General features: G+C 40.3%; 1 protein-coding gene across 5 annotated transcripts; it reads right to left on the bottom strand.

Annotated features, from left to right (window-relative positions):
• Window positions 1–681: 681 nt before the first annotated feature.
• znf131 (zinc finger protein 131) lies at window positions 682–6,909 on the bottom strand. Of its 5 annotated transcripts, none has more exons than XM_004547179.6 (9): window positions 6,764–6,909; window positions 4,347–4,500; window positions 4,156–4,257; window positions 3,136–3,280; window positions 2,933–3,041; window positions 2,656–2,847; window positions 2,164–2,542; window positions 1,882–2,012; window positions 682–1,668 (listed from the first exon to the last, which is right to left on the bottom strand). In XM_004547179.6, exons 2-9 carry the CDS (start codon window positions 4,480–4,482, stop codon window positions 1,144–1,146), a joined length of 1,719 nt encoding a protein of 572 aa, XP_004547236.1. In that variant the 5' UTR covers window positions 4,483–4,500; window positions 6,764–6,909; the 3' UTR covers window positions 682–1,143. The 5 variants fall into 5 exon arrangements, with proteins under 5 accessions (XP_004547236.1, XP_004547237.1, XP_004547234.1 ...); XM_004547180.6 differs by having other exon boundaries at window positions 4,347–4,497; window positions 6,764–6,883; XM_004547177.6 differs by lacking the exon at window positions 6,764–6,909 and adding an exon at window positions 6,531–6,718.
• Between the last annotated feature and the right edge of the window lie 5,518 nt (window positions 6,910–12,427).

The raw sequence follows: 12,427 nt of genomic DNA, 5'->3' as shown, positions 1-12,427 counted from the left end.
ATATGGTACAGGTATGTATCCATGATACAAAATAAATAAAAGGATAAATTGGTAAATGGCCTGGCCTGTATTTATATAGCGCTTTACTAGTCCCTAAGGACCCCAAAGCGCTTTACATATCCAGTCATCCACCCATTCACACACATTCACACACTGGTGATGGTAAGCTACATTGTAGCCACAGCTGCCCTGGGGCGCACTGACAGAGGCGAGGCTGCCGGACACTGGCGCCACCGGGCCCTCTGACCACCACCAGTAGGCAACGGGTGAAGTGTCTTGCCCAAGGACACAACAACCGAGACTGTCCAAGCCGGGGCTCGAGCCGGCAACCTTCCGATTACAAGGCGAACTCCCAACTCTTGAGCCATGAATTTTCTAGCACAATCACATCCAGCAGATATGCAACTCCATTATCCTTTTATTTTAATGTTTATTTATTTATTGGGTTTGTCTTGGTGGATAAATCTGATTGGATAAAGGAGCAGCTGTGTTTACCTGCTAATGGATGTATATAAGGCAATATGCATGTATGCACCATACACCTGGTGTGTATTACTGAACTCTTTGAAATTGCACTAATTGAAATGCTTTTTTAATTTTGTGTTTCCGTTGTTGTTGTTTTTTAAAACAGTGTTAATTTTTTAATCTTCAAGATCTAAGTATAAAGCTGGAGAACTAGCCCACTCTTGAAACCGGTTTTATTTCATAGCTGATTTTCCCCCTACAAACCACCAAAAGTTAATAAAATAAACATCATTATTAACAACAAGAGAAATCTGCAGCATATGAGCTGCAGCAACATCTGGGTCAATTTATCATAGAACGTGACCCAAGTAAAAAAAAAAAAAAAAAAAAAACATTTGAAGAAAAACACAAAAATGAATTGATGGAGGACTGCCGACATCGAGAATATGGCATACGATGGCAAACAGCACCTACAGCAAGACAATGGTAACTCTGTCCATAGCAGTGAAGGCGGTGGGAACTGACATTCAACATAACAGACATCAGGACGTACTGAGGTGGCATGCGGCTTCTCACATGCAGAGATGTGTACCAAAAATAAAATGTCCATTGGAGGAGAATAAAGCTGTTAGGGACTAAGAGTGTCCAGCAGTTCATTAAAGACTCTTTTTCACATTCTCATACAACCGCTGCATGTTCTGCTTCCTCAACATTCACCATCTCTCCCTCCATCTGTACTTCCACCTGAGAGTTCACCACGTGCTGCCCGTCAACTTCAGTTGTGGTCACGTGTACAACCTGGATCTGCACTCCAGCCTGTTTTAATCTTTCCATGTCCTCCTCACACATCTCTGCCACCCCTCCATCCTCCATTACAACCGTGGCAGTCTCTTCCATCTCCATCACATCTACAGGCTCCACTGTGACGTGTTCAACCTGAATACCGTCTTCCAACAGGACAGTTTCGGCTCCCTCTATGTTCTGTGCTGCTATGGTGAGAGCAGCGGTTGCAGCAGAGTCAGTAATGACCAGTTCGTCGTTTAACTTATCCTCGATGGAATGGACCTCTTTGAGGTGTGCCTTCAGCTCTTTCGGCTGGGTGAACCACATGTCACACATGGTGCAATGGTTGGGCTTGACTCCGGTGTGGCTCACAAGGTGGTCTTTGAACTGGTCCCAGCTGTTGAACACACTACTGCAGACCTGAAGAAGGTGGAGAGCAAAAGAAGAGGTCATGATCATAGCACAGTAATATAGGGAGTAAAGTGATACAACAAATTACAATACAACAATACAACAGTATGTACCGGGACTTTTACTTTGAAAACTGACACGAGTTTCAGTGCTGCCCCATTGAACAACTTTCCGAATCCCTTCAGTGAGAACCTGATGGCCCTGATTGAGGACAAACTGTACCTGGCATTCATAGAGTTTCTTCCGTCCCTTCTTGGCTCCCGCCCCATTCTGACAGGCTGCCATATGGCACTTCAGTGTGCTATTCCGTGCAAATCGCTCATGACAATCTGGACACTCGTAAGGTTTTTCGCCTAAAAATGGGCACAAAAGACAGACATGTGTCTCAATGTCAGAAACACAAAAACAAATCTACTGGACAACTATGATAACTTATGTTTAGTTGCCATACCTTTGTACTTTTCATTATAAACAAAGTGAGTTCAAACAGTGTGAAATTTTCACCTGTGTGCTTTCGCAAGTGCTCCTTAAAGTGTCCGAAGTGGTCAAAGTGCTTCTTGCAGTATTCACAAACATGCACTTTCTTTTGGGGTTTCTGGTTTCGAGACAGTTCCTCGGCATCAAAGTGAAATGTGCTGATGTGCTGCTTCAAGGCACCCTCTCGTGTGTAAGCTTTACCACAGTGGTTACACACGTGGGGCTTCTCCAGCGAGCCCAAGTGTGTTTTCAAGTGCTGTTTAAGATGGTAGTACAGCTTGAAGCTGCGGTCACACTTGTTGCAACGGAACATGTTGTCTGCTTGAGAAATCTGGACCTCGACAATCTCGACATTCTCCAGCACCTTGGAGGCAGTCACCGTTTCCTCATGATACACAACCTCATGCTAAGAAAAAACACAGAAAGAAAAAAAACAAAACAAAACCTCTGAGTTAATTATTTCATGCGTATCAGTTTAACAGTAGAAATCAGAAAAAATGTGCATTTCAGCTTTTATACCTCTTCTATTCCTCCTTTCTTGATCACCTGTATTGTTGGTTGCCCTTGCTGGTATTTGCTAGTTATGTCAGCAAGAAGAGCCAAAGCAGAATCATCTGATGCAGCTTGAGCATTCTTTGCCGCATCAACCACTTCCTCCAGCCCCGACTCCTCCACCTCAATGGGCCCTTCACCTATAACTTCAATCTGCACCTGCAGAACAGGGAAAATATTCAGCCTTAACAACTAAATATAGGACATCAAGCTGACTATAAAAGTGCACTGCAAGCATGCTGACCTGCTCCCCTTCCACTGAGGGTAGGGTTTCTGTAATCACATTCGACGTCTCAGCAATTTTCCTCTTTTTTCCTTTGCTCCTTGCTGTCAATGAAGAGCTTTCATTCATTCTACAAAAGAGGATCATTAAGAGGTCAAATGTTATTCTATTTATTTTTAAGTGAAATCTGGTCAATTCTAAAGCCAAAAGTGATGAGTTCTCACTTATTGTTGAGCGCTTTGATGGCTTCCTGCATCTGTAAATACTCAGCTGCTTTCCAGACATCATATGCCTCCTCTTCACCAGCTACAGCTAGTGTGGCTGTGTATGTGAACTCCATCAGCTGACGAAAGGCAGTGTTGCTCACACCTGTTAAAATATGACAGTAAAAGCAGTGGTGAGTAAAAGCTGATCGTGTGTAACAAAATATCTGTCTATCAGCAGCAAGTCCCAGCTTGGAAGACAGCAATTCTTACAACAAACTTGGAATACTTACATTAAATATAATGCAAAATCTCTTTCTGACACCAATTTAATTTTTGAATGTCTGCATTTTTCATAGTCAGGGATGTACTTTCATATGTTCCTATCACTTAGAAAAATATTCTACATAGCTCTACTACCAAGAGGTGAGAGTGTAATGGTCAAACTATTAAAAAACAAACAAACTGAAAACTGTAAATCAAGCAAGCAAAGTTAAAGCAAGCAATAAGACTGACTGATAAATCAGCTGTCAAACACTAACCAGTATAATCTATATTAAGGATATATTATAGCCAGTATGCAAAGGAGTTCTTAAATAATGTTTCCAAGTGTTTCCACTATAAAGTTTGCCCACCAGAGAGCTAAACCATAAACTGCAATAAACTGTAATGTGTCCTCTCAGAAGGCATCTAAGTCATGAATTAAAAACAAACAAACTAAAACATAAATCTGACATCAAGCTCAATACTATTATACAATTTGTTAAGTTCTCAAACAGCAATCTTCTCATTTTTCTCATAATCCACTATGGCTCAAGCTATGATCAAGAGTACTTATTTGGATTAAGGAAGGGAAGGAGGGAAAAAAGCTTTAGTAAAAGTTGAGTTAAAATCATTCGGTTTTGTAAAACCACATTTACTCTAAACTACTGTATTAATAGTGACAGCGAAATTCATCTATAGGTGGAACAGTCTCTCTGGACATATTCTTCCTGTTATGACACAATGTAGTGCCGCAAGTATAACTAACACACTACATACCTTCTATCTCCACCAGTGGCTCTTGGGTATAATCCTGAAAAAACTTGTGGAAAAATTGACTGCATGCTGCCAACACTGCTTTATGGGCTCTGAACTGGTGTCCTGGAAAAGACATGAAAAATGGAAATTAGTGTTGCCTCAGAATTTAACGTTAAACTTATAAAGATTACTTACACCAAATGCCTGTTTACCATCCACTATCAAGGTAATATCTGTAAACTGATCCAGCTGTCGCTGTTCGTTAAGTTTGTCCATCATGACTTTGTAATGTGCTGGGTACTCGCTGCCCACAGTGGCCTCCACTTCCACCTCCACCTCCGCTGCCATTATTGTCTGATCTGTCTTCTGTAGGAAGAGAGGAAGATATATATATATATATATATATATATATATATATATATATATATATATATATATATATATATACATATATATATATATATATATATATATACACACAACATGATCAACCTTGCTCGTTGTTACAATTTTACCACACAAATCTTTCTCGCAGCCTTATTTAAATATTATTAATTACATACTGGCATTTAATGAAGGTTCTTTTAAGTTACTTAATGTTATTAGTAACAGCTGTGTTTCCCTACTATTATATAGAAACGACTGCTCATTGTTTATGCATTACAAGACAAAGAAAATATTTTGGGACCACTGCAGCTGACACTAAATCCAAAGCAAAAAAAAAAAAAAAAAAGGAAAGGACTTTTGTAGTAAAGCAGGAAGTTCACCAGTTTGTTCAGATTGTTACTGACTGATATTCGCCAATCATCTCATCTGATGTGTCAATATGAAAATGTTTTAGTGCGTTTTTTAGTTTTGGTTTTTTGGCAGAAAACAATACATATGAAGATGTTTGGCTTATTTTAGAAATTGTGTCAATACACAGTTTGTCCAGCAGGGTGTGCTCCAGCTCAACTGTTTACACTGCTCTCAAAACAGACATTCAGTCAGGTCCAGAAGTATTTGGACAACGATTCAATTTTGCCTCTGCACACAACCAAATAATATTTTAAATGAAACATTCAAGTATAGATTAAAGTGCATTAACTGTTTAGAAGGTCATTTAGGCTTTAAAACAAGTTTGTTTAAAATATAGTTTGCCATGTTCGTGGGCTCAAAAGTAACCACACAACTGAGAAGCAGTTTCATGGCCAGGTGAGGCATGATGCCTTGTGCTTCCATAACAAATTACGCACACAAAAGATTTGGAATCAACTTAGTAGCTTTTCACTGGAACACTCAAGATGAGGTCCACAAAAATACTTATATGAGGGAAGGTGCTGATTAGGCTGAAAATTCAAAACAAACCTATTAGAGAGGTAGAAGAAATTTTAGAATTGGCCAACAATCTGCAAAATTCTTGAAAAGAGCTAGCTCAGCTACAAAAACACCCAAAAAGCACCCACAAAAGAAGAGGACTACAATTTCCTGCTCTAGGGGGAAAAAAAACCTTCCCAACATCTAATAGAATCAGCACTTGAGGTTTGAGGTGTACTATTGTCTACAATCAAGAGCCTTCATAAAAGCAAAAACTGGGTTTACAACAATTTGTCTTTAAGACTATTCCAGGCAAAGTCAAAAACAGGCAAACAGCTCATAAGCTGTAACAGACCACATCTTCACTGGTGATTATTGATCACGCAGAGCAGCAGGATGAATTCTAAAGTGTACAGGGCTCTACACCCTGTTCATATTCAACCAAATGTGGGTGGCGTCATTCCTGCAACCACAGTGAAACTTCTCCGGACTCAGCTCAACAGTTCATGCTTTTTAGATACTGACAATTCCGAAAAGAGAGACTCACAAAGAGACGAGCAGGAACTGAAGGCACGCGTAGTTATGGCCTAGCAGAGCATTTAACAGCAGGAAATGATTAGTTGATTAATCCAGTAAACAACAGTGTTATTAAAAGCTTCGTTGACAGGAAGAAAGTTGCTGCCCTTTGTAACGCTGTACAGTAATGGCACTACGTGATATTTCCCACTTTCTCAAGTTAAACTAATTTTTGTTTCTTTGATTTGTAGTCAGCGATTTACACAATTTGATACGTCCTTATTAATGTGGTACAACATAATGTAAACGTCAAAAGTTTTCCCATTAAGGGAGCATGTTTAGAATTACAGGGCGGTGTCTTAAAAGAAGGGAGACCTGAACGATAAATCGTAAACATTTAATTACTACCGGATATTAAATAATACCGCTGAAAGGTTTGGTGTGCTTCAAATCCTTTTTTGGCACATGTTAGCTGAGCTCCGTGTTAGCTTAACTAGCCAACACATAACCCTCCCCCCAAACCGAGACACAGAATAAGCCATTTCACACACTCGACGGACGCGTCTTACCGCAACCCCGCTTACCATGAATAGACACATCGCCACAACCCTTTTGGTACTGTAACATGACGGAAATAAACATGGTACAGCTCCACAGTGTTGCAGGTAACGGGCCTCTTAGCACGCTCGCCATTTCGCGTTTGACAATCAACATTACGTCATCAAACCGCGCATTAAAAAACACTTTTCCCTGACAGATATTCTAATTGTAACCATAGAGGGTCGAAATACACATTGCAAGCCATCGGCATACATACCTGAAGTTTGGTTATGCTGCTTTAGAAAGTTATTTAGCGATAATATTTCCTTCGACGCATGTACCGATGTCCTACTCTCGTTGCTCCAAAAAGGGCGGTCGTTCAAGCTTCAGGCCTCGGATTCCCAGAAACCCTTGCGAAGTCAAGGACGCCGGGGAGCGTTGCTTGGTGACAATAGAAAAAGACAAACACTTACCTGGCTGGGGGAAATAACGACTACCAAACAAACAAAAATTTAAAAACTTTATTCTCTTGTCACTGAAGTTCCTTTATTTTAATTTATTCAACATATCCACATTCTACATTTTGGGGAAAAAAAACTTAATTCAACTGAACTCTCACTTTCATCATTTACTTTTTATTAAACGCATGTATTAACTTGAACCAATTTTTTCTTGTGTATGACAAATTAAAATAAAAGTATGAGAACAAAAAAATGGCCAAATGGAAACTTTCACCGGATAGTGGCCTGGAAGATCAAAGTTCGGTTAAGTTCATCCTACTGCATAAGGGGGATTAGTGCGCTTGATGATTAACACGAGTTGAGTTAATTATCTTAAGAATTTCCAGCTGAAACTCGGAAGCTCTGTTAAATTGAGGAGATGGGTGCACCAGGACAACTTTGCTCTAAAATAAAACTTACTACACTTTTAACTTGGTAGTCTCACACCACATGTCACATGTTGGCAGTGTAACTGGCAGTTTGTGGACACAAATGCAGGACTCATGAGATGAGAAATAGTTCAAGTTCAAGTTCAAATTTTATTCGCCACATGCAGTGGCAGGTTGCCCTGCAGTGGAATGAACCCGCCCCCCGACCTTACACACACGACACAGACATCACACGGGGATACAAGTCAGAGAATGGTTGCATTCCAGAAAAAACACTGAAATGTACACTACAATGGGAAAGTACAAGAGGAAAAAAAGAGACCTCTACTCATGCTGGGCTATAGGAGGACAGCATGAGAACAGGAAACAAAAAACTCCTCTGCACAGAAAGCACATAAATGTCTACAGTACAACATTATAGAGCACATGACCAGCAACAGGGTTGGGTAGGGGATAAGGAGTAATCCCAGGCAACACAGCAACCATCCTGCCACTGCACCGTCTCTCCAACGTGGGCCCAGACCCGCCTGGTGTTCCCAGGAGGCAACAAGCATCGAAGGCATTGGAAGGGGAAGGGGGATGTGTGAGTGCTTATCAGTGTAAGTGTATGTGTGTGCGTGTCCATAATTCAGCTGAGACAGTGTCCTTCGCCCTACCAGGCTAAGTAAACAATCTACCAGCCAACCCAGGTGGCCTTGCATGGAGTGGGAAGGAACAGACTCAACACAGTCGTAATCAGGGAGTTTTTGTTCGGCTCCAGCCTTGAGCCCACAGCTGGCGCCGAGGGGATATCAGCATTAAATACACTCAAAATCCATCTTTAATTCTGAACCTCACAGGAAGACAACAAGTCCAAAACATTCGCAGGATAGCAGAACACAGGAGACAACAAAAGACAAAAGAATACTGAGACAGTATACACAAGATATTGAAGGGAGATGTAACAGGTGAGGACACAGATGACTCCACTATCAAAGTACTCAGAAGGAAGTTAAATTAAACCATGATGCCCTGGGATGTCCTATCCTGGGTTCAAGTAACGAACGGACTCTCTTTCCAGCGCCCTGGCATAGACTTTATCAGGGAGGCTGAGGAGGAGTGTGATCCCTCAATAGTTGAACACACCTGCTGTCCCCCTTCTTAAAGATGGGAACCACCACAATCCAGAGGTACCACCCCTGATCTCCACGCAACATTACAGAGGTGTGTTGATAAGACAGCCCTACAACATCCAGAGCCTTCAGTAACTCAGGGCAAACCTCTCATCCACCCCAGGGGTGCATAACCAAGGAATTATTTAACTGCCTTAGTTACCTCGACAGTTCCCCACCCAAAGGTGCGGGGAACGAACCCTCTTGTCCTACGTACAGGCAGCAAGTCGATGGGATACTAGGATACCCACCCCAGCACGCCACCTCTCACCACGGGCAACTCCAGACTGAGACAGAGTCCAGCCCCTCTCCAGGACACTGGTTCCAGAGCTCAAGCCATGCGTTGAGGTGAGCCCAACTTTATCTAGTCGTGCCAAATTATGTATCTCCGACAGAAATTGTTTCCCCTGCATCGGGACCTTGGCACAACATCGGACGGGATTATTTCAATAAACCAATAACATTTTGACTGATCATTATTTGTATCCTTCAGTGACTATACAGAACTGTACTGAGCTAAAACCTCCAAAATTTCAGAAGCAATAAGTCTTTGGACAAGGGGAACAAATTGTGTCAGGATCACCCTGATATTATTTGTATCCCACTGTAACTTTACTGTATAAAGAGCTAATATCTCTCAAATTTCTGGAGTAGTTAGTCATTATTAGAAGTGTTTATGAACTAAAAATCATGAATGCGGGATACTGTTTGTCCGTGATTTCAAAAGGCCAGTGCATGCTCCCGACGCAGGGGAAACAAATTCTTTTGGGGATACATAATTTGGCAAGACACCTCCACCACGATAAGATAGCATTTCGTGGAGGGGTCATCAGAATAAAACATCAGAATAAAACAGGAAGATCACCATAACTGAATGAGAACACTAAATTAACATGACACAGGAGACACTGAAAGACAAAACACAGTGAGGATTCTAGAACAGAATGAAACACAAAAGGGAATTCATTAAATGCTACTTAACCTAGGCACACATAGACCTCTGGAATATATAAATCGCATCCAGGAAAAATATCAACAATACAACCTGTGTCCAAGACTGACCACGACACTTAGCTCTTTCATATACACTAGTTTGGTGAATAGTTGTTAGTAGGCTCTGTTGAAAATGTTATGCATTATTGTAATTTGATCAGTGTGGCATTAAAATAGGTTACAGTATATACCACAGCCCCAGGCTCTATAAATCAATAACTTGGCAGGTCAGTCACATCATGTTCTATTTTGTCAGCTGATTGCTACAATGAAATTACGACACCACCTCAATGCACCGATCAGGTGATATTCTTTTAAAGACCTTTAGTCAGGAATCAGAATCCATCATAGAACAGAAACAGTACCAATGAAGGTTATCAGTGATCTTCTTATGGCCTCTAACTGTGGACTCATCTCTGTACTTGAACTGCCAGACCTCAGTGTAGCATCTGATACTGTTGATCATTTACTGCAGAAATCAGAACACATCACTGGCATTAAAAGAAATGTGCTGCACTGGGGAAAATTGAGAATCAAATCTATCTGATAGACTCCAATGTGTTCATGTAAATAGGGGGACTTCACACAGCAAAGTTTGTCATGGAGTTCCCCAGGGTTCTTTTCTGAATCAAGTGCTTTTTACATTAAACATGGTTGCCTTATAGGCAATTTTATAAAAAACCAAAGACATTTCTATTGCTATGCAGATGATACCCAGCTTTGTTTATTCATAAAGTCAAATAACACATATCCTACATAATTTCAGACAGGCTGAGATAACGCTGCTCAGCCATAAAAATCTAATGCTCAACAGGGACTAGAAATCAAAATCACACTTCTTCCTTTTTAGCTTCTCTTCACTAGCTGCCCGTTAAATTCAAAATTGAATTTAAAATATTTTCATATACTAAATGCCTAATAAGAGAAACTCCAGCTTATCTTAAAAATTCAAATAAAGCACTTCACTGTCAGACTGCATGCATACTTTTGGTTCCTAGATTTCTAAAAGTAGAATGGGAGGCAAAGCCTTCAGTTATCAGGCCCTTCTCCTGTGGAACCAACTCCCAGGGAGGGCTGGGTGAGGTGACTGTTTACAATCCATTATGCTGCAATAGGTTTAAGCTGCTGGGACAGGTTTGGCACCAGACCATATTGAACTGGACAGGCAACCAACTTTGCTTGACCAGGCAACGAACAAAATAAGATATTATTAATTACAACCGTATATGCATAATACACTGTTAAATCCTCCCAATTCTTTCGATCTTTGGGCTGAAGGAAGGACAATACTCGGTGTATAAATGCCCAATCAACAATTACTTTATTACATACAATACAACACTTTTGAGCATGAACCATCCGGATGGGGAGACATGCATGAAGAGGGACACAGCAAATCTCAAACTAGGTGGAGGGTTACTCAAACTGGCCCCCACCTAGTTGTAAAAACTTAAACATTCACATTCTTTCTAACTCCTAGCGAGCCTAACTTATGGCCTTGGCTCCCTATTTTGTCTGCCTTCAACAACGGTGCGGGTGAAGCTCCCGTGGAATGTGCTCTGTCTCCTCTACTGTCAGAAAAAGCAAAGTCTTGACTATCTGAAAACAGTATTTCTTATAACTCAGCAGTATAATGCATCATAAACAATATCATTCATTCACACTGAATCAGCAGTCTAATGTAATACAAATCAGTTTAATAACTGTAATAGTTATCACCTTCTAATTCAGGAGAATAATACAAACTAAAACTACAAAATAATTTCACAATCTTTAATTAGGGGCATAACATGGCATAAGATAATATTATAATCCCACAACACTCATAGAGAAATGCAGCTACAGTAATAAATATAGCAGGCATCTCTTAATTGTAGACAACAGTACACCTAAATCATTGGATCAACTGGGTTTTCTTTGTACTAATATAGGGTCTTTACCATACAATATAAAGCACTTTAAACCAATTGTTGTTGTGAATTAGCACTATATATATATGAGGCTAAATTGAATTAAATTCATAGACATTAGTAACCACATTCACTCTATGCACTCCATGTGTGGACTGCAACAGCATAACCTCCTATTAACTCTACAGTATCACTTGTGCTTTTACTTACGTGCTGCAGTGTGCATAACTGCTGGTGTTTTTCCTTACTTCTTATCATTAGCATAATCCTCTGTCATCCCCCGAGGTAAAACTACAACAGATATTGCTACAGTATTTGGCCGTTGTGTTCCTGGCACAGACTCTTTGAATCAGCAGGAAATTTGCTGCTCCATCTGTCATCTGTTTTGTATCAAATATATCAATATGGGAATATGGAAGGATGAACTTGTAGAGACATGAAGGGCGTTGGAACAGTGCAAAAACACAGTCAGTTCCAGATATCACCTTATAGTTACATCACCATGTCTGCTAAGGCTTTTTAATTCCTTGATGAACCCCAAACTCACCAATATTTGCTTACCTGGTTAAAACCAAACTGGACTTTGCGCTTTCTCAATTACATGGCCCACATCTGCAGAAAGATAACACTCTAAGAGTGTTTGTACTTTGAGTCCGTTTACAGCTTTTATATAATCAAACTTTGGATTGCTTGCTTACTTCAATATGGCCCCTAACAAGGTTACCGAATGTACTTTCAAAGTATTTTTTTTCATTAGACTCTTTTGCTGTTCTTAGCCTTACTGGTTCTCTGCACTTTAGCATTTTCCCCTTTGTTGTTTGAGTGATTTAAATTCCTCTTTCAGTGGAAGCATATAAGAACTTGAGTATTATTTACTTGATCTCTAAATTTCTGTACTATTCATTACTCATGAAGCTTTGTTTATCTTATCATGCTTATGCATTAAGCTGCAGCATTCCTCAGTTGTGCCAGATATGCATATATGCATGGGCCTTCCC

Source organism: Maylandia zebra, linkage group LG12 (assembly GCF_041146795.1).
Source record: "Maylandia zebra isolate NMK-2024a linkage group LG12, Mzebra_GT3a, whole genome shotgun sequence".
NCBI lineage: Eukaryota > Metazoa > Chordata > Actinopteri > Cichliformes > Cichlidae > Maylandia > Maylandia zebra.
This window is presented reverse-complemented; position numbering and strand designations above follow the sequence as displayed.